Here is a 22,679-nt window from a genome sequence, read left to right as displayed (position 1 = left end):
GTCATGCACCCACAAAATAAACAAGCAAAACACACCAGGGCTGTTTTGTTGACCTCATTTATTATCCTATCAAGACTCAAGACTCCATCCACTGAAAATTAGAAAGGTCTCTCACAAACGACTTTCCCTCACACGCAGGTGACACGTGTGTGGGACCGGCCAGTCTCCAGTCCGGGGCAGGTGTGCGGAGCTTGGTTCTACTCGTCATTGTCTGACTCCTCCTCTTCCTGGCTGATCTGGAAGTATCTCAGCTCATAGGTCTCCTTGTCTGACGCCACAACTCTCAACCAATCACGGAGGTTGTTCTTCTTCAGGTACTTCTTGGTCAGGTATTTCAGGTACCTGTGGACCAATGGGAGAGGATAATGAGTTTGACATCAAAGAAGGGGAGAAGAACACTTCAGACCTGTCCTAAAGGGTCAAACCTACTCCTGGTTAACAAGGCATGCTGAGTAGTAGACTACGGACACCAACAGCCCACCTCTTAGAGAACTGCTTCTGTGATGTGACGTTGATCTTGTTCTTCAGGCGGGCGATCTCAATTACATTAGCCAGATTTCCTGTCTTGCCGTTGACCTTTACCCTCTCTTTGAGGAATGTTTCCTGTTAGACAGAGCACAGTGACACTAGGGAAGAGAACCCTAGGGTTTGAGCTAGGGAATGGAACCCTAGTCCACACACAGAGTTAGGCAAACACAACACAATAATAAAGTATAATATCCCTAGCCTGTTTAATGATGAGGAGGAGCGCGGGCGGTAGCCCGGTGGTGTCAGGCGAAGCAGGGCCAGTAACTTACGAAGTTGGCCGAGTCCAGAATGCCGTCCTCCACAGGGTGGGTCAGGTCAAGGGTGAACTTCCAGGACACCCCCCTCTTGGTCCTCTTGACCACAGTCTGTTTCTTCTGCTTTAGCTAGGGAAAACAGCCATGGCATTCAGATCATAGAAATATAAAGGACAGGAATGATTCTAATGTGATTCTGATCGCCATGACAGGCATTCCTCAATCTAATGTTCCTCCCGATTCTAAACTAGAAGGCCTAGTATCTGCTGGTTTTTGGGTTTTCATTTCAATTAAGACCAAGACAACCAGGTGAGGGGAGTTCCTTACTAATTGGTGACCTTAATTCACCTTAAGTACGAGGAGCAAAATCCTGCAGACACTCACCCCGCCGTGGAATGAGAATAGCAAATTCCCCTTTATTATAAGGCACAGTGGATCTCATTCACACTGACCCTCAATCCAAAGTTAGATCAAATTTATTTATGCCATTGCAAGTGAAGAGGATCCCAAATGTATACTTATAAAGTAAACAAATATTTTAAATTGGGAAAACCTCTTGAATCTATGCTCGGAAATTACTTTAGAGCAGCGTTTCTCAAAATCAGTGCTGGGGTGGACCGAGGGCTGCACATTTTGGTTTTAGCCCTAGCACTACACAGCTGATTCAAATAATCAAAATGTGACAAAACTTGACGTTAATAAAACTCCCCAGGAAAACAGAAAAACTGTCTCAGAACCTCCCTGCAACCTAAAAATGTACATTCCCTAAACTGGCAAAATTTTTACTTCCGTTAACCGAACGGTTAAAAAAAAAAAAAACTATTAAACGGTCATAAAACGTATGGCTTTGTTCCCAGAACCAATGGGAAACCAAAAATGTATGTTCCCACTACTTTCAAGGAAACAAATGTGCTAGCTGGGAAGGGTTTGGAACCTCACCCTGGTAATTTTACTGGTAAAGTCATGGGTATGCTCAAAATGGCTGTCAGTCCTGAATTGAATGGCATTTTTGTTTGATGGTTTGTACTTCTCATCACTCAGTAAACAGATAAAGCCCTTTCAAAATACAATCGCAGGAAATGTTTGGAAAGCAAATTACAACTGCGGAAAAGACATTTGCCAGTTGAAGTTACAACTTTTTTCTCAACAACTGACAAACGGCACTGCTTTTTCAAAGGCCTATCTTGAGACCATCACTGGTATGGTGAGAAGGCTACGCATATTCATGCTATCTTCATTGGGTGAGTCAGTACCACTGGAAAGTTGATTTAGTAGCCTATAATATTTATTTCCTCCTAATATTGTTCTTTTAACGACTGAGCCAATTGTGTGCTGCCCTATGGGACTCCCAATCATGGCCGGATGTGATGCAGCCTGGATTCGAACCAGGTACTGTAGTAACACCTCTTGCACTGAGATGCAGTGCCTTAGACCGCTGTGCCACTCGAGAGCCCAATTTGTGTGTCCCTTTTTACTGGCCCTGGGCCAGGTCAAGACCAAGGCCCAGATTCCCAAAAGCATTTTAAGGCAAAAAATGTTTTCTTAGAATAAGATCCTATGGTTCTAACAATTAATTTAGCCTAAAATGCTTTTGGGAATCTGGGCCTAGGTAGTTTTTCTGTTTGACAGTGTCCGATTAGCCACACTTGTGTAGTATTAGAAAAGTCTCCTGCCATGTAGGCCTAAATGAATTAGAAATGCTTGAAATGGGTTTTTAAAAAGGCCAAATTCGTCTAACCCCCATTTGTTTAAATAAAAAAACGCTTGATGAAACTGTATACCACTCGGCAAATCCGGTGATAGAATACATTATCACTTATCCGCACCCCCAACTCAAAACATCTTCACGCAGCTGTGCCTGTGTAGTGCTAAGCCAAAACGTGCACCCCTTTGGGGTCCCCAAGACAGAGTTTGGCAAACGCTGATTTACAGTAATGATAACTTTGAAGCTGAACACGTGTACTGCTAGCTAGCTAACCTTAAGCAAGCCTAGCTAGCTTAGCCTTGCTGCCAAATGAATGGCGAATAGTCCCTTGCTTTATTTAATCACATAACCCCAGAAATACATATTGATGTAAAGTGGTGCACATTTTGTTAAGTAAAAGTGAAATTAATAATGATAAGAAGGGTTTTTCTGGCGAGCTCTTTTCACGTACCGGTGCCATCTTGAGTGTGCGGAGTAGAAAGGAAGTTGCGTTAGTCGGGCGCGGTGTTCGTAACGTTGTTACGTAAGCACTTTGCCTAATTTGGTCATTGTTCAGGAATGGCATTTCAAATTGGAATTTGGGATATTGTACTGTAGACTGCAGTACACTGATGAATTAAATGAATGAAATACTATTCCCATACTTTCAATAAATCACTGGTGGTATATAGTTGTGAAATGAACTATTTTTCGGTAAGTTGCCTTTGAATGCTGTATGATAATTTTTTTTACTTTGCTTTGTATATCTTATGATAAATCTACTGTACTGCTATATTAGTTTGAAAAAATGGAGGGCTTCATTGGTTATTATTGGTTGTTGGGTCCAAAGAGCAGCCAGACAGCACCCACCCAGACCCAGCATGAGAGAGTGGTCAATCATTGACAGGTAGAAAAGCAGATTAGTTGATTTACTGATGTAATAGGTCTGTATTGTTGCTAATATGCTTACTGAGTAGCCTGACCACAAGCATGCATGAGTGACCAATAAGCTCACACACCTTATTTGATCTTTCTTTGATCAAAACCTTCTATATAGTGCCTATAGAAAGTCTCCCATTAATTTAACCTTTTCACATTGTTGCCTTACAAAGTGGGATAGAAATGTAAAGGGGCACTCAGGCAGTAGAAACAATAACAGAGGCCTCCCCAACCCTGGTTCGGTAAAAAGATGAGGGATAGGGCTGGAGAAATCTATTCACTCTCAAGTTCATATACAAAGCTATGGATGCAAGGATTGGCCGGCCATGATATCAAAATGATAGTTTTAACCATGTTGAGGCTATATAGTTTGTTTACATTTTCTTTGTTTACAAACATTGGAGTAAAACAAGCTTATATTTTGGGTTCTGATTGATTATGACAGTTGAACTATGCACAAGGCATATATTCTTAAAGAATCAATGGGAACATATAATTAATTTATAAGTCAAATTGATGTAGCAACTGCTGACTGCCACTTTGCATTTTGTTGTCATTGATCTACACAAAATACTCCATAATGTCAACATGAAAAGAACATTTTTTACAAATGTTTACATATTAACACAAATTGTAAACTAAAATAGCCGTTGCTTAAGTATTCACCCCCTTTTAGGCAAGACTAAATTTAGTTCAGAAATAAAATGTGGCTTAACAAATCACATAATCTGTGTAAAATAATAGAGGTTGACATGATTTTTGAATGACTACACCTTCCTCTGTCCCCCATACGTACATCTGTAAGGTCCCTCAGTCAAGTACCGAATTAGAACAATAACAAATCAGACATTGAATATCTCTTTAAGCATGGTCAAGTTAATAATTAATTTATTAAACTACCCAGACATATCAAAGATGCAGTCATCCTTCTGAACTGAGCTGCAGGACAGGAAAGAAACTGCATAGGAATGTCACCATGATGCCATTGGTGATTTTAAAACGGCTACAGAGTTCAATGGCTGTGATTGGAGAATTGAAGATGGATGAACAACATTGTAGACTCAAAAATAATGAGTGAAAAGAATAATACAAATATACTGAATTAAAATGTGCATATGTATGCAACAAGGCACTAAGGTAATACTGTAAAATGCAGGGTTGCAACTTTCCCTGGGACAGGGGAACAAAAAGTATTTATTCCCAGTGCTGACTTAATGTAACTCATGTAATGTAAGCTAATGCATTACATGTTTCATCCCCTCTCGCCTGAAGTTCTGCCTGAAGTGAATGAACTAGCTAGCTAGTAGCTACCACAACCAGTTCATCTCTAGCTATCTGTCAGTAGCAGTATTTTACAGCTGTAGTGTGTCTGGAAATGGTTTGTAGTCTTTGTTTTGTCTCATTTCAACAGAAGTAAATTAACACAGCTAGTTTTCGCCAGTTGATGTACCATTTGGAGTTAGACAAAAGTTGGATAACGTTAGCTAGCTCACTGACTTTAGCTATTATTTTGGCCTCAATCACAGTAGACCTGAATCAAATGATGAAACCAGCAGCCAATTGAAGACTGATATTCTGACATTTTTTGAAAGTGCAATGTCAGTTTTTATTAGTCAGTATAGCAATGTAATGTTATTGAGCTGTCAGTTTCCCTAGTTAATTCCCTACTTTTTTTTCATACTGACACAGTATAACAGCTGTACAGGCTTCACTGTCATGGTGCAGTCAGTACACAACACTATGGTCATCATGTCTTAGCAGGATCAGATGGTGACAGGTGTCCCAGCAGGGTAAGACAGCCAGGGAAGACGTTTACGGAGTTCAGGTGAATTTTTATATTATATCAACCAGTGAATGGATACAAAGTTTTATCTTAAGTTGATGGTAATTTCCATGATTAAACTATTGATTCTATTATTGGATAATATAATGTAGAAATGTACATCAAGGTAACTCTGTCATTCCTCATCTGAGCAGGATCAGATGGTGACAGGAGTCTCAGCCAGGAAAGACCCATCTGCGATGATGCTGAGGTGATCTGTTGCAGATGCAACACTATTCTCTATGTAGCAAACACTGGACAAGCCAGAAGCTTCAAAGACTGGAACTATTTTAAGGCAGTCTGACAAACCTCTACAGTTGATTTCCAAACTGTATCAAGGGTTGATGGAGGCTTTTCCTGATAAACCAAAATGTGAGGAAGAACTGGGAGACACTATTGATGATGATGAATGGATACAGATATGTTAGAATGCCCAGTCATGTTCATATCATCTCAGACATAAACTAATGCAGTTTAAGACCATTCATAGAACGTACTATAAGCCAGTGAAACTGAATATCATGCACTCAGAAATGTCATTCTTATGCTGGAGGTGTAAAACACAAAAGGGGACATATTTGCATATGTTATGCTCTTGTGAAGGCTAATACATTCTGACAAAGAGTATGTTATTTTCTCTCAGCATATCTACAGATTCTCCCTGTCTTTGGTTGCTTGGAAATGTTGATACTGGAGACTGTTATCAGAAGAAACTGTGTAACCTAGCATTTATAGCAGCTAAGAAATGTTGATACTGAAGACTATTATCAGAATAAACTGTAACCTAGCATTTATAGCAGCTAAGAAATGTTGATACTGAAGACTATTATCAGAAGAAACTGTGTAACCTAGCATTTATAGCAGCTAAGAAATGTTGATACTGAAGACTATTATCAGAAGAAACTGTGTAACCTAGCATTTATAGCAGCCAAGAAATGTTGATACTGAATACTATTATCAGAAGAAACTGTGTAACCTAGCATTTATAGCAGCCAAGAAATGTTGATACTGAATACTATTATCAGAAGAAACTGTGTAACCTAGCATTTATAGCAGCTAAGAAATGGAGTGCCATTAATTGGAAGGTTGGCCATCCTCCCACAATGTCAAGTTATGTATCACTAGATTTGATTTATTACCAGATTTAAGGGTAACCTGGGTAACTTTCATAAGGTCTGGATGCCTTATACGGAATACTGTATGACAAAAGGAGTCTATATTGAAAACATGCCCACGTCAGCAAAGATACTTATACTGCACTAAAATAAAAACGCAACATGTAAAGTGTTGGTCTCATGTTTCATGAGCTGAAATAAAAGATCCCAGAAATGTTCCATATGCACAAAAAGCTTATCTCTCAATGTTGTGCACAAATGTTTACATCCATGTTAGTAAGCATTTCTCCTTTGCCAAAATAATCCATCCGCCTGACAGGTGGCATATCAAGAAGCTGATTAAACAGCACGATCCTTACACAGGTGCACCTTGTGCTGGGAACAATAAAACACCACTCTAAAATGTGCAGTTTTGTCACAACACAATGCCACAGATATCTTAAGTTGAGAGAGTACAATTGGCTAAACTAATTCTGATTGGCTGGGCCTGGCTCACAAGTGGGTGGGCCTATTTGGTTGGAATATTTTATATCAAGGGTGGCAACCATCCACCAGGTTAGCTACTGGGTGTGCAGGCTTTTGTTCCAGCCCTGGTCTAACCACATTGTAGCCTAAACATCAGCTGATCAACAGGACCTTGATAAGCAGACTTGGGTGTTTCAGGGCTGGATCAAAAGCCAAACCTGCACACACACAAGTTATCCAGATGGAGGGTTTACCACGTGACTAAGTGCCTTGATCAAGGCACGCTGGCAGGAGGTGGTAGGTTTACATGGGATCAGACAAAACAGCTTTCCAGTGTCAATAATGCTTGACCTTTTTCATGTTGGCTATATTAAGTCAAGAACATTTGGTTAAAAGTCATGAAAAATGTGTATAAACTAAGTCTCTATATCATATCATTTGTGAATTTCAGTGAACATAGTCTAATGGACTGACTTGGAAGACAGCTCCTGCATTTATCTGTCAATCACTGGGTAAACCGTTTGGGCGCTACCGACGTTTGTGAGAAGACAGATTTTTGGGATGTCTCATGGTCTGACAAACACCGCAGATACGGAAGGTCACCATTGGTGAAACACAGTCCATGCAACAACAAAAAACAACTCTTTAGTTTAGACAGATTGTGATCGGGACTTTTGTATTACGTAACTCAATTTCAAGTAACTCTAGGGGGTTAAGTTAGAATTTTTCTTCCACTTTAACATGATTTTTTTGTAGATTATTGACAAAATGACAATTAAAATACATTTTAATCCCACTTATAAGTACAAACAACTTACAATTTACATACACAAACGACTACATCTCCTCTGCCCCGACCAACACGCTCACACCCCCGTCCCTAATGCCTGCATTGTTTGCAATATGACCTGAAACGGCACCATTTTGTTTCTCTCTGTAACGCATTCACGTTCAATATTTAAATCATTCGATTTTTTCCCCCTCCATTGTGTTGATGACATAGCCGTGGCAATCACAAAATGAATGCACTGGGTCTTTTCTACTCTGTATTAGCAGACCGATACAGCCCGTTCCATTTCATCCCAAAGGAGTTCTATTAGGTTGAGGTCTGGGGACTGTGTTGTCAACTCAAGTAAACTGAACTCGCTGTCATGTTCCAGGCTTTGTTTTTCCACTCAGTTGTCCAGTGTTGGTGATGGCGTACCCACTGGAGACAGTTCTTGTTTTCAGCTGGTAGCAGTGGAACCCAGTGTCGTCGTCTGCTGTAATATCCCACCCGTGAAAAGGATCGACAAGTTGTGCGTTTCGAGATGCCGTTCTGCACAACACTGTTGTACTGCGCAGTTATGTTTGTGGGCCGCTTATTTGCCCATTATATAGAACAGTAAGTGCATGCCTTGATGCCTGCCTGCTTTATATAGCAAGCCATGGCCACATGACTCTCTGCAAGAGTGATCCATTTTCATGAACAGGGTGGTGTACTTAATAAACTGGCCTAAGTGTTTGTACTAGTTTAGTGTTAAGGCTGATCTGACTCATTGTCCTGGTTTCTGAGAGCCTTGATGCCCCCCACTCAAGCATGCAGATGAGTTGTGTATGAGATATGGCTTGTTGTGTGACGAGAACGGAGTCTTCACACTGCAGTCAGGCATTCAGGAAGGGTGTGGCTCTAGCTGCCATATAGGCCCCTGCAGGGATACGGCTTCATCTTGGCTCAAACCCAGCCAGTTTCACTCAGTCATTGAACCTCAGCTGAGCCCTGACCACTGGTGATATCTGCAGTGCTTTGCTACTGCAGCTTGCCGTGTAATCCCGGTCTGGGCATGAGACTGGAAGGACAGGAAGCAGTGGAGTGAGTGTACTTCACTGGGTATCAGGGTCCAGATTATCAAAAGTTATTGGGATAGGATGCATAGAACTAGAATGACTAGAACGGGGATCCCCATTCAAGTCAATGAGTCGTCTATTCTATTCATTCCATTACTATTCATCTAATCCTATAAGAACTTGTGAAAAACAGGTATCAAACGAAGGCTGTACAAGTGCTTCAAGACTGGTGTAGTGAACTGCCCTTAAGGCTGGGAGTGAAGAACTGATGAAGTGCAACTCAGTAGTGCAGAGGCTTCATCTCCTTTTCCAACTTCCACCATTCTGATTCATCAGACTTATTCTCTGACCAGTGCAGAGGGAGCTGAAGTCACGTTACCAATGTGTCAGTTGCCAGGGATCAAACTGATATACTATGCTGATATACTATGGTCCCAGGCAACTTGGACAGTGCAGAGTCCACAACCAAAGCTGAAACCTATCCATTCCTGTGTCATTATTTTCAACAGAATCCGGCATTGGTTGGACAGTGAAACATTCTAGTGTGAAGACAAACACAGAACCACCACCAAGAAAGCGTTTTTTCTATTTGTTTTAACTTTATTATTTTTTTGCCATCTCCAGTCAGGTGACAAAGGCCTCGAGTGAACAAAATAAGTTTGCAACTCCACCCCCCCCCGCCCGATCGAGCCCCTCACACCTCACTGCAAAATGCCTTCCAGAACATTCTACGCTGCCACACCAACCAACGCCTCACTCTTTCCGACTATTATGGGATGCCCAGGGCGGGGCTAGGTTGCCATGGTGATAGGCAAGCGCAATGGGCCCTCCGGCTTTCTAAACAGACAGAGCGGCATTGACAAGAGAAAAATCACTGAAGTTTGGTTCCATATTTAGCATCTTTTCTCTAATGTTCTTTCTTCATATCGAAGTGTTTTGAAATGCTGGAGTGGGACTGTTAAGACTGCTTGTTAAGTGCTAGCCACCGGCGTTCCCACGGTTTGGGAGAAAAGCATCAGTTGTCTGATCAGCCAGAGCAGAGAGGCCATGCTGGGAAGCAGCAGTATGGCAGCCAGAGAGGGACAACCCTAACGTAGTTCAATGTCAGTAAAAGGGGCCCCAAGCCCCCCTCCTCCCACCATTCAAACAGCTCCCCCCTCCCTCTAAAAAGGCATCAGACGAGCTCAATTATAAGGAATATAAAAAAAATTATCATACAAAAAGCTGGATCCCATCATTATTTTAAACATTCAGGAATGTATGTGGCAAGACAAACATCTCGAAGGCAAAAATAAACAGGAATGAGGAAGAAGTCAAAAAAAGAATCTATATTTCACCAATAAGTACTTTTCTTTATATAGTAGATTATGTAGAACTAAACAAAACCTCAGTGATCCGGCAGAATGCCACCCAACACAGCGAGCGTGCCGCAGTAACGCTGGGACAGTCCGACAGCGTCGGAGAGAGAGAGAAACCAAAAAACAAAGGAGTAATCACAACAGAATGATTGAGGTTGTCTGTGAAGGCCGTCGCTTTGGTGACAGAAGAACCAATAAGAATACTAGAGACTGGTTGTGGGTGGAGTTTGTTGCCTGGGCAGGTCAGTCCTGTCTTTCTATTTGCCACCGGTCATCTGCTTAATGGCCACAGCACACTCCTCCCCCATAGCAGACAGCACAGAGACCTGCAGACAGATATGATTGGTTAAGGCTAAGACCACCACTAACCAAAACAAACTGGTCAAGCTTCACACACACACACACACACTCACCAGGATATCCTCTGAAGCGGCAAACTTCTGCTCGATCTCCTTTCCCAGGTCTGAATCAGGCACGCGCAGGTCCTCCCTCACGTCTCCATTGTCACCCATGAGGGACATGAACCCATCAGTGATGTTCAACAGCTGGAAACACAAACGCATGTTAAATCTTCAGTCGGACACATGAAGGCACATTCCAGGTAGTCTTCATTTTAGTCACCGTGCAGATCAGAAAGCGATGTGTGAGAGGTGAGCATGTTGGGAAGTGTGTGTGTTCATTTGTTTTGTTAGCCATCACATCAAGTGTGTGATCTAGTCACTGTGGTGTAATGGCCATCTCCAGGAGATCTCTGGGTCAAGAACCATTCACACTCACGCCACGGGTATTGGGTGCAGTGCTGAGTGATCGTCTTGCATTAGAAACAGTGCATTAACACAGGGGAACGCTCCAATGCCAACCAGTGTGAGCAAACAAACAATTTACAGTCACATTAAACGTGGAACAGCGTTAACTACTTTGCAGATATGAAAAAACAGAATCAAAATCTGTCAAATATTAAATTCCCAGTTTATGCTACAAAACCAACTTTATAAGAGGTTTTAAAAAAAGGATATATTTCACTCAACATTCCATGACTTACACTAAGGCATTGCTGGCAGAATAGATGGATGCAGTTCAATGCATGATTAATATAATTCACCAATACATTTCTGGGTAGTCCAGAACATATTGCTCAGGTTGTAAATCACAGCTGTCCTGGTAGAATGTTTGCTGCCTCTTCAGGATGCACGGTTTCAGTTTCCATGACTCAATATTTTGGACAGAAACTGATGAATGTAACTAAGGCTGGGAATGTCAATACAATAAAACTAGCAAGGGCAATGATCATAAGGCAGTCATAACGTGGCTAGCGTATCTATTTATGTAGCAAGCTAAACACAGAGCCTAACACTAGCTAGCTGCTAGGAGGATGTCATGTCATTGAGTGACTGACTTTCCCCCCCTGTATCATTTTTCGGTGGATATACACAGCTAGATATGCAGGTATCATTTGGTTAGTGAGCAACAACTTGAACAACTTATCAAGTTAGCATATCTTTCTCGTTGGCAAATTCACTCTGGCTATCAGCTCCGATACCAGCACAGTCCTCTTCGTGTTCCAGAGCGCAGAATAACTGATTCATTTACCAACGCGCAACACCAACTGAATATGACCGGTGTTAGTAAAGGTAGGCAAAAAAAGTCAGTCAAGAACAGATAACATGTAAACAGCCTAGCTAACCAGCTCTGCTACGGCAAGAAGAATGGTCAGAGTGAGGTGTTCTCTCATTTGTGTCTGGAAGTAGCTAGCTAACAAGCCAGTCAACTGTAGCCAGTTAGCTTGCCTGCAACCAAGCTGCAGAAGGACAAGTAAGCTACAATTCCCCATTGTTTATCAGCGCAAATTTGGACAGCCAACTAGCAGAAAGTTTGACAGGGTTTATGTAATGTTCCTTCGCTAGATTTTAGCTCATCTTGCTCTGGCTAGCATTAGTTGTTGATCTTGTTGTTGGTGTGCATAACAGAGAGAGAGCTTACCTTTTTATGGTTGCTTGATCATTAGGACTGTCATGTTCCCAAATGTAAGATGACTAAGGTGGTATTTACATAGTTGCAGAAATACATTCAAGTGTATTTTGTGGCTTTTGGTGAATGTGTTCTAATGTTGTGCTGTTGCAACTGCCTGTAAAAAACACAGTCCAGTTCAAGACAATGATGACAGGCCCAACTGCCTGTAAACACAGTCCAGTTCAAGACAATGATGACAGGCTTCTGTGGCAAATGGCTTGTTTGCATAAAGGTCTACTGTAGCTCTGGTTGGCTATGGTGCACCGGTCTGCATAGACTCCAGTACTGGACGAGACGGGCGCTTTAGGTTTTATTGGCTGCAGTGTCTTAATTGTTCAAATGCACGGCTGCTTTCCCATTCTATATTGCTATAGAATTTTCACAAATGCCTTAGTATACATAATTCTCAAACATTCTAATTTATCAAGATGACCATATCTAAGTGCTAGCTTGTCATTCTTCCTGGGGGTTTATGTGAACAGATTTTTTAAATACTTCATTTTGCTATAATGCTGTCAGTTCCACTTTAATATGTGATCAAATGTGTTTATATTAAGTACCGAGAACGAGTGAGAAGCACTGAGGCAGCCAACTGACCATACCTTAAAGGCTCTGCGTGGTCAATCCGGCGTCTGCATTGGCCGCGTAGCATTTACTGTGATACGGCCTCTGCAGAAGTCAGGGCATTCATACACCAACGCATTTCATCCTGCTTTGTGACATAGGTCTTCCCCCAGATAATGTAACCAACCGGAAAACAACTTCCCAATGTTTCAGCAACTACTTCAGAGCAGTACATCTCTGGACAAGGATGACAGCAGTTCTCACTAGTCCCCATACACACTGACCGGCTGAAAAACCATTGTGACCTGCCCAAATAGAGAACTACACAGGCAGTCTTCTGGGAGTTTCTAGCCTTATTATCCCAGACTGTGGTTGGATTGACACCAGACAGTGACTGCAGTGTTAAGTGGATTTGCTAGTCTCTAGAAGAGTAGTGTCCTGATAGAATTAGTCAAGTCCTTATTGAATTAGTAGGCAAGAGGTTAACTGGTATTCTAATTATGTGAGAACATGTTGGATAAGAGAACCCTTGTGGCATAGGAAAATCTTCACTGGGCAGGAAGGGAGCTCACACTGACCTGGAACTCATTCCTCTTGATGTGGGGCACGTCCATGTTGTGGGTGGAGGGGCACATGTCCTCATACTTCTTGTTGGTGAAGATGTCAATGCCCACCATGTTAACCTAAAGAGAGGACGGAGTTTTACTACACCACTAATAGCATTGTCATAACATGTTAAGCAAAACCTAATTTGATGAGTCAAAAGTTATGATTGGAGAATTCAGACAGCACTTATGGGTCAATTACTACAGATGTGGACAACGCATGTACTATTACATGTGCTAGCTACAGAACTCAACACTGTGTTTTATATCAAAATGTGGGTTGGACTACGCTGTCCATGAGACGAGAACAACAGGCTCTCGTGTTTGTCTATAAAGCACTTTGAATAAACTACCTTATCACTCATCAATATTAGAATTAGAATTCCTAAAACCAGGTCTCAAGCATGGATTACACTTGAGGCCCATGTGATTTCCACAGAGTTGGGTATGGCTGCCTTTTCCTGTTACGCTCCTTGCCTATGGAATAGCCTGCAGACTAAACTTAAACTTGACTCTTGTCCCCCTTGCCCATTAAGTATTTATTGGAGGATTTTTATATTGCTTGTAACTGTTTCGGGTAATGCAAGTTCTTGTGCTGTTAGGGGAATAACCTGTGTAAATGTAATAATCTGCTGCTGTATTTTTCTGTGATCATTTTGTTTGTCTTGTAGTTTCTTAATCATTGTACCTAAACTGTATGTGAATCATGTATACGCAGGGCCCAGCTGTAAAAAAAGACCTTGGTCTCGGTCTGTGTTCCTTGTTGAAATAAAGGTATAATAATAATGTACACCCAATGTCAGACCACCCAAATTCCCCAATACTGCGGGACATTTCCACCATGGGCATCCCTAGAGTGTGGTATTTGTATGCATGTCCAGTCAATCCCCTACCTTGGCGTGTCCGTGCTTTCCTGTCTTGGAGGTGGACATTTCCACGATCTTGCAAGGGCGTCCCTTCAACACCACATAGCCGTTCTTTCGCAGGGCAGAGCACTGCATAGGAATGGTGGCGGAGGCGCCAGACTCTCCGGTGGTGAAGTCAAGATCAGTGTCTGCCATGGTGCGATGGATTAGGGGCACTGCAGGGGAAGATGCATAGGTTAGAACAAGCAATTACAGCTACAGCAGTGCCAGTTGAATTCAATGATGCATGAATACTGATCAGAAAAGTCCAGAAACCCTGATTAAATAAGGAAAAACATCCCTGATCGAGCTACCGCACTGGCAATACATCCACTGGTCTGTACTGGAGAAATGTAACTTTTGACTATACAGTCCCAAAACTCAGTCCGCTCTTGACCTTCTGAAAGACATCACAACACTTAAAATACCAGAGAAATGACTCACGCATAGCTCAGCTCAAGAACAGCAAGTTCTAAAGGTGTAAAGGGCCAATGAGTGTTAACACGCACATTAATAATTCCATATTAAACTGATGGCAGTAGGCCGTGTATGGCAATTATTATGCAAACGCCTTACTCTGCGTATCTAAATCGGAGCACGGTCAGAATCTAAGTAAGCATACGCCGATTAAAAACCTGGTTTTGTGAGCAATATTCTGAAACATTAAGACATGTTAACAGCTTAAATCAGAGTTCCTGCAGTGTAGTTGATCTGCGTATGTGCAGCACCGATTAGACAGCATCATTACGGTTTGGTACACCAGAAGTAAACTGAACAAAAATAAAATGCAACAAATTAAAGATTTTACTGAGTTACAGTTCATGAGGAAATCAGCCAATTGAAATAAACACATTAGGCCTTAATCTATGGATTTCACATGACTGGGTATACAGATCTGCATCTGTTGGTCACAGATATTTTCTTAAATGGGCCTCAGGATCTCATCACGGTATTTCTGCGCATTCAAATTTCCATCAATAAAATGCAATCATGTTTTGTTGTCCGTAGCTTAATCCTGCCCAAACCATAACTCCACGACATAAAACGTGGCCTGCAGTTGTGAGGCCGGATGGATATACTGCCAAATTCTCTAAAACAATGTTGGAGGTAGCTTATGGTAGAGAGATCATCATTAAATTATCTGGCAACAGCTCTGTTGGACATTCTTGCAGTCAGCATGCCAATTGCACACTCCCTCAATTTAAGACATCTGTGGCATTGTTGTGACAAGCCTGCACATTTTAGAGTGACCTTTTGTCTCCAACACAAGGTCCACCTTTGTATTGATCATGCTGTTTAATCAGCATCTTGATATGCCACATGGCAGGTGGATGGATTATCTTGACAAAAGTAGAAATGCTCACTAATGGGGATGTAAACAAATATGTGCCAAACATTTGTGAAAGCTTTTTGTACGGCTGGAAAATTTCTGGGATCTTTCATTTCAGCTCATGAAACCAACAATTTACACATTACATTCATATTTTAGTTTAGTGTACATTTATTTCCAATGGAGTGTTGCGTTTGCCTTCGGAGCATTGTGTTGCAGAGGCAGTGTGTTCTGAGTGGTGCGCACATTGTATTCATCCAAAAAGTATGCAATCAAATAGTAAGCGTAGGCTAAACCGAAACAGTAGCAAAGGGTGATTGCTTAACTTTTGTTGCACACAGTCACAAAAAATTTGGGTTACATAATGAAAAAAGTTCTGACAATTTATTACAAAGCATTTGATGCAATGACACTGTCGGTCTGCTTAAGGTGTTATGCACAAGTGAGTTATGAAAAATTGGAGGCATGCGTCTTAGAAATAGTTTACATACAAACTGTATATGTCCGAACTCAGAATCAAATTGGTTTCCCATAAACATGGCTGCTCTGGTAGAACGTTTATTTAGATTACTGATTTTCTGCATTTATCAAAGTTGATTGATTTGAGACATGTCCATGTAAACAGCCAGGATTCTTAGTTTTTGCAAAGCATGTTAAGTGAAATTACTTAGCATTTGGCTCCTGACCCTTTCAAATCGCATCCTCCTAAATATCATCGACTTCATGACTAAACTTTACAACACCCATCCATCCATGGCTAGTGGGGACTACGTCATAGCCAACATGTGGAGCTGGGGTGTCCAACTCATCACATGGAGGGCCTAGTGTCTGCTGGCTTTTCCCTTTCAATTAAGACCTAGACAACCAGTTGAGAGGAGTTCCTTAATCAGTGATCTTTTTTCATCAATCAAGTACGAGTAGCGAAAACCTGCATCCAATCGACCCTCCGTGGTTTGAGTTTACACACGTGATGTGGACGATGAAGACGTGGGAATGGACGTCCCAGCACCAGTGGAAAGCTTGCAGACAATATTAAGGGTGACTCTTAACACAATTATTCGACAAATCAGACGAAAAGAGACGACCAGGGCCCGACCTCGTCTGGTTAAACATCCCCACGCCCTGTCCACGTGTCCCAGTTTGGCCTGCGCCTTCACTCCGGAGGCAGAACCGGAGTTCGCCGCGCAATAAACCTGCCGCATCATAGTGCCCTGGTCAATAACGGAGAGGCCTGGCCCGGAACCGACCGGACAACATGTATTGCCCCTGTTGGCTAGACAACTTCCCCTGCGCTAACGTCAGCTAGCTAATGATAAACAAGTACCAGCGATACCGTTAAGCCAACTTCTGACAAGTTTGGCTAGGTTAGTAAAGAGGCTAACAAGATATTCGTCCAGGCCCGGCAACACGCTAGGTAACTAGTTAACCATGCCTGTTGATGAACAAGTTGGACGAATACACTAACACCGATTACGGATTATAAAGACATACATACCCATTTTGAGTGTTAAACTATTAAGCGACTCGTTGGTTTGTAAATAGAAGCGGTAACGTGTTATCCAACTGGCTAGCTAGATTGAAAGTGTTTAGCGTGCCGCTGTTAGCTAGAATGACTATTCCATGCTGTTGCCGGAAAGCTCATTTTGTCAACGTGCGGGTCATTTTAAGTAGTTGGCATTTAATCCATGCCAATGTAGATAACGTCCCCATATTTGTACAACGAACTTTCATTAAATGTAGCCAGTCAGCTACGACATGGCTAGCAAGCGTTAGTGATTAGGAACACATTGTTACCTAGCCAGTTAGCTAATGTTAGTTAGCGATTACCAAAACAATGTTTTGTCTAAACAGAAATGGTCATTTTCAGAAAGTTACAATTTCAGTAATTACACAACTACGCGCCTGTTAAGTCTCACGTCAAAGTACATTACAACATGGTTAGCTTTCCTAGCGGAGTTGTCAACATTTGGCTAGCTGGCTAGGCTAGTATGTCTAGCAAGACATGATGACTAACAACTTCCAACAAACGCGCGGAAGGCCTCATGCCTCTTTTTCATTAGAGCCGTGGATACAGAAACGTGAAACATGGGACCCACACCCTATCGCTGAGAGCACCTACACTCAGCAAACAAACTTCATTTCGACCTTTTCACTTCTCTTTCGACTACCAAAACCTAAAACGAATATGACCAGTCAAAAATAAACTGACATTAACTACTAAAAGTTGTATGTTTTGCCCCGTGAACAGTAGCACGCGCCATGCAACGCTTACCTTCCAGGAAAAAGAGGAACGGGACTGCGCAAGCGCGACCAATTTTACTGCGGCATCCGTAGGATCGTCACAAGTTACCACAGCCACAAATCATAAACCCCGCCTATTTATACATTTCTCCTAATGTGATTTTAAACCTAACACTAAACCTTCCAATTGGCTCATTCATCCCCCTTATTATCCCCTAGGTCGTTGCTGTAATTGAGAATGTTCACAGTTAAGTTCTGGTAAAATAAGTCAAATAACCACACTGCTAACGTTATGCCTAACCTCAAGACCGAAAAGCAAATGTTAGTTTTTCAGTCAGTTTTGACTGACTGCTATCAAGTGGAAACGCATGCCTATAGGGAGGGTTATTTATATGGTTTCCATTAAAGTGGTAGTCCAAAAAATTTGTCTCTAGTAGCCCCTAGCCCAATAATGGACTAAAGGTGCATAACTTTGCTCCTTATAGTCCAAGGATCTTACATGCTCTTTTAGAGACGAATCGGCTCTTACGGCCAAATACTCCATCTAAACGTGAATCGATTCTCAATTGCGGTACAATTCAAAAAAACACAAAGCCCTCTACTTTCATATCACATCAAAATAATTTCACAAATTAAAAATATACACTTACTGTACACTGTTCTAACGCAGTTGCAGCCAACAGTATTTGTTTTCAGTGACGACCCGCTTGCGGCGTCCTTCCATTCACACACAAGTGTTTGGAGACCAAGATAGCTAATTAGCAAGCCTTTAGTCCATGAGCCAGGGTGGTTCGGTCGTGCTCACTTGGGCCGACGAAGTCTCGTAGTGATTTTTTTTTTTTAACATATATGACCCTAGAGTTGGAAAATGTCTGAAAGCAGTGCAGCAATTGTAACTTTCTGTAGGTTAGCACTATTAATTTCATTTCTCCGATAGGTATTTTAGCCTATGACAAACAATGTCAGTACATAACACGTTATTGCTCACTTAAATCCGTTGGTCATATATAATTGGAAAGCTTAGAGTCACAGCTATCCATCAGACACGTTTTTGGAATTTTCAGGTCAAAAGGACTTTGACCTCTAGGATACATATCAAAATTACTTGTATAAACGGCTTTAAAAAAATTGAAACCTGATACATTTTAAACTTTGTTTGATAAGTGGTTCTGAAAGTCATGAAATTACCTTTCAAATTATATATAATATAACCAACTTTGAAAGCGTCAGCTACAACTATTATTTACAAAATCACCATTATTTTGCCATTGACATTAGAATGTTGGAAGCTTAGCCATAGAATTCCATGTAGTGGGGCAGCTATGTTTTAGGATTGTAAATGTAGTGATAGAGGCAGCAAATTGCACACACACAGCTGGAACTGGGGGTTTAAAAAGATGAGTAGATACAGGGCCATCACAGAATTCACGCATTAACCACACTGAAGCCTTTTACCAATTTGGCTATAATTCTGGATTTCTTTGTGATTAATTGAGTTCGTCTTGCATAGCCCGGTGCCCCTGGTGGGCTGAGTTTGTTAATTTAAGGCCATTCCTTAAATGAACAAGTGAGATCTCCAATGGAGTCAAACGTGGTTTCTATGTTTGATACCGTTCCATTTATTCCATTCCAGCCATTACAATGAGCCCATCCTCCTATAGCTCCTCCCACCAGCCTCCACTGGTGTACAGTAAATGTATATTTTAGAATTTGTGAAATTCTGATGTGATATGAAAGTAGAGTATTTTATGTTTCTAGGACTGTACCGCAATTGAGAATCGATTCACATTTAGATAGAGTATTTGGCTGTTTTGGCTGCCAGAGCCAATTCACCTCTAAACAGAACATGTAAGGTCCTTGGACTACTACAAGTAATGTTAGGACGTTAGCCCAATATTGAACTAAAGGAGCCTGTTTGCCGAAGATAGCACACTGGATGAGAGGGAATATAGGCTCACAACCCAATAATTTAATTAGGAGAAATGAGTCATTCACACAGCACATCTTTAATGCATGTTGTCATTTGGAAACATGAAGTGTGTGTGTCAGTAGGTTACATTGAAAAGTCAAACAAAAAGCATCCAGAATCACATTAATCACCATCAGTAATCACATGTATCCATGCTCATCAGCCATACACACTACCTCCCTCTGTGTCAGAACATTAAGTCAGTCGTTAGCTCTATTGCTACACTGTAAGGACGCTAGGATCCAGTGTACAGATACCATCCTAACATTGTGTTCCCTTATCAATGTTTAATACAATTCTCCTCACTAATTGAAAAACAAATATTTGTGATGTGAGCTTTGAGGCCAAAAAAAGTCTAAAGAAGCTGTGAGAAGGTCTTCTGCAGTCAGTCCTGATCTGCTCTCTCCACACTTTTACATGCAGACAACCAGAACAGAACACTGGAGAACTGCTCTCAGACCAGTGGTTGAAGTGGGCTGGTGCTGACCGGTACTGGTACAGAGATCAGGCTCTTCTCATTTGCTACAGCTTGAGTACCGGCACCTCTGATAGAATAATGTGTGTGTTAGGGAGCTCAAGATGGGAGACAAAGTTGGCAGGGAGGGAATGACTTGGCCAACAGTGTGTGATGGTGCTGCTGTGCATTTTACATTTCAGAAGAAGACATCCAGACAGTAAAGTAATGCAGTAGAGGACATCTCTGTAATCATGTCTGTACAAGGAAGGACAGTTACGTTTCAACATCACATAGTGGAGTGGAGTATCAGTCTGGGGGCGGGGTTATGGTCCCAGTGATTCAGATGAGATGAAAGCACACACTCAGTCACTCAACGCTCTGACGGTCTTAACAGTGGCAGAGTTTAATCCTGTACTGTTAGCAGGGAAGACAAGTCTCATATGCACACACATACTCTGATACTTACAAAAAATGTAAATACAAATTATACCACGATAAAAACATTTTACAAATCCCTTAAACCATTTTCTCTATTCTGTAGAAAGCCTTATAGTATGAACATGATGGCTGTCTTTTTCTAAACGATCAGTCAGATATAATGAAATGCTTAATCATATTTCTCCTACGGTTTCTTGGAATCAACCCCCTTCTCTCTAACCTATACTCCTGCAGTGTTCACAGATCTGACAGGACTAGATATGAAAAAGCAAGATGGCTGCCAACCCAGGTTCATACACCAGTCGGTCACACATATTTATCCAGTCCTTTCAGATCTATGACGACTGAAGAGGTGAGCGATTAGTGGATGGAGTAGGCTCATGCCTATTACCCTGTGTTACATACAACGCCACATCAGTAGTCAATCATCATCATTGGTTCAGTACACACAGACACCCTCCTCCACTTTCACCAACTACCTTGGCAGATCTTATGTTACAGAGCCAGACACTGTATCCTAGAAGACTACATGTGATTCAACTTAATGGTGGAGATTCATAGTGTGGTCATTCTACCTGGCCGTCTAAAGCTAGTTTGAGTACATTTAAACAACCCCAGTGTAAGGTCCTGACTGACGCTAACATGGTGGGTCTCATTTTGGAAAGTTAATCGTTCCAACCACGCATCTCTCCAGTTAGACCTGTGTATTGCCTTAGTTTAGAAGTCAGGATTGATGATGACAAGTAGTATAGGTGTCACTATGCACATGTACAGAAGCAGGTGAACCAACAGAGACAGGGAGAGATGTGTCACTACGCACCATGTACAGAACCAGGTGAACCAAAGGAGACAGGGGAAGAGCTGGAGAAAAGAGGTGGCATGTAGGAAGAAGTCTGACCATTAACCAACCCATACGTCTGTCCAATGCAGCCATTTTTATCTCCATATCAAATCATTTCTGGGTAACAATTAAGTACCTTACTGATTGTTTTCTATTAAAATGGTAAAAAAAGAAACATTTCTTAAGCAAGAATTTTCTAGCACTGTTTGGGAGTGGTTTGAGTGGTGAGGGGGAAACATAAAATTAGCTGCTATTGGCAGAAAGGATTGGAACTCTTTCTTATTGGTCTAACTAATTTACAAAAATAGTGATGTCACCATGGAAGGCCAAAACTCCCACCAAAACAGGCTGAAATTCAAGAGGAAGATAAACTAAAACTCAGACTGCTCTCGGTCTCTCATCATCCTTTGTCTTTCTTTTGTCTGTCCTCTGTTGTTCTGTCTCAGTGGAAGAGTGTCCGATAGGAAAGCAGGTCTGTTTCAGATCATAGAATATGGCATTTACAAATGTGTAACGATAGAAATACGGCAAATAGATTGACTGTCAAATAGAACATTCGCAGAGAAAGTGGGGAGCACAGGTGAACTAGAACAAGAATGGCATCTATGCCAAGAGTATCATTTTTTTGGTGACCATTGGTGACAATATTGATATTTTTTAAACTGCTCCAGCAGTCAGGAATCTACACTCACCCCTACCAGATATACACAAAGGTCAGGGGTCATGACAATACCCTTGGTCGCTGACCCCTGACCCCATTAGGGAGACTACACGAGCACATCCTGTCACTACCTCCCAAAACAAAAACACCTGGGATAAACACTGAGGCTATGTCCAAAATGCCTACTCTGACCAAAAGTATTGCACTATGTAGGAAATAGGGGGCCATCTCGGACAGAGCCTGAGAGAAACTAAGACAACAGAGAGAAAGAGTGTTGTCTGAGCGTGATCTGGACAGTTGCTGTCCTCTCTGGCTCCTCTTGTGGTTGTAGGTTGCTACTGCAGATGTCTGCCTGGATGGGAGTTGGATGGGAGACTGTTTCTCTCCCGTCTCTGCTGAGCCGCCAGCCGCTCTGTGTTCACTCGTCTGTCTCAGTTCTCTGTCTTCATCCCTCCACCCTGACCTCTGGTTAGGTATGTACAGTATGGAGGGAAGAAGTAAGGAGGAGGGGTTGCCAGGGTTACCAGTTCATCATAGAGCTCCGGTTCAGGGTCATGAAGAAGACTTGGCTGCTGCCGCCGGAACGCACAGAGGCGAAAAACACCTGCAGACAAGCACACAGCATAATGAGGAAGGTTAGCATGTATGTTGGCTTATATTTTTAGG

At 41.8% G+C, this 22,679-nt stretch overlaps 3 protein-coding genes across 13 annotated transcripts in view; all 3 read right to left on the bottom strand.

Annotated features, from left to right (window-relative positions):
• Positions 1-41: 41 nt before the first annotated feature.
• On the bottom strand, positions 42-2,981 carry rpl22l1 (ribosomal protein L22-like 1). 2 transcript variants are annotated; one of them, XM_014181610.2, is made up of 4 exons: positions 2,939-2,981; positions 798-902; positions 482-603; positions 42-342 (listed from the first exon to the last, which is right to left on the bottom strand). In XM_014181610.2, the coding sequence occupies exons 1-4, from the start codon at positions 2,945-2,947 to the stop codon at positions 198-200; spliced, it is 381 nt and encodes a 126-aa protein (XP_014037085.1). In that variant the 5' UTR covers positions 2,948-2,981; the 3' UTR covers positions 42-197.
• Positions 42-17,970, bottom strand: LOC106590523 (eukaryotic translation initiation factor 5A-1). Of its 2 annotated transcripts, none has more exons than XM_014181615.2 (8): positions 17,679-17,970; positions 14,065-14,252; positions 13,145-13,249; positions 10,406-10,537; positions 2,939-10,318; positions 798-911; positions 482-603; positions 42-342 (listed from the first exon to the last, which is right to left on the bottom strand). In XM_014181615.2, exons 2-5 carry the CDS (start codon positions 14,230-14,232, stop codon positions 10,250-10,252), a joined length of 474 nt encoding a protein of 157 aa, XP_014037090.1. In that variant the 5' UTR covers positions 14,233-14,252; positions 17,679-17,970; the 3' UTR covers positions 42-342; positions 482-603; positions 798-911; positions 2,939-10,249. The 2 variants fall into 2 exon arrangements, with proteins under 2 accessions (XP_014037090.1, XP_014037089.1); XM_014181614.2 differs by lacking the exon at positions 17,679-17,970 and adding an exon at positions 16,902-16,920.
• Positions 17,971-19,634: 1,664 nt separating this feature from the next.
• LOC106590524 (TRAF2 and NCK-interacting protein kinase-like) overlaps positions 19,635-22,679 on the bottom strand; it is a 67,274-nt gene continuing 64,229 nt past the window's right edge. For all 9 annotated transcript variants that reach the window (XM_045711032.1, XM_045711036.1, XM_045711034.1 and 6 more), the window contains one exon: positions 19,635-22,617. In XM_045711032.1, the coding sequence (XP_045566988.1) occupies positions 22,534-22,617 (84 nt within the window). In that variant the 3' untranslated portion in view covers positions 19,635-22,533. The remainder of the gene's footprint in view (positions 22,618-22,679) is intronic.

Source organism: Salmo salar, chromosome ssa29 (assembly GCF_905237065.1).
Source record: "Salmo salar chromosome ssa29, Ssal_v3.1, whole genome shotgun sequence".
Classification (NCBI taxonomy): domain Eukaryota; kingdom Metazoa; phylum Chordata; class Actinopteri; order Salmoniformes; family Salmonidae; genus Salmo; species Salmo salar.
This window is presented reverse-complemented; position numbering and strand designations above follow the sequence as displayed.

Coding starts and splice junctions, on each gene's coding strand:
- rpl22l1 (XM_014181610.2), bottom strand. Junction 604..797: donor TTCTGGACTCGGCCAACTTC/GTAAGTTACTGG, acceptor TCTGTCTAACAG/GAAACATTCCTCAAAGAGAG. Junction 343..481: donor CAGAAGCAGTTCTCTAAGAG/GTGGGCTGTTGG, acceptor ATTGGTCCACAG/GTACCTGAAATACCTGACCA.
- LOC106590523 (XM_014181614.2), bottom strand. Junction 13,250..14,064: donor GAAAGCACGGACACGCCAAG/GTAGGGGATTGA, acceptor TCCTCTCTTTAG/GTTAACATGGTGGGCATTGA. Junction 10,538..13,144: donor TCAAGAGGAATGAGTTCCAG/GTCAGTGTGAGC, acceptor TTGTGTTTCCAG/CTGTTGAACATCACTGATGG.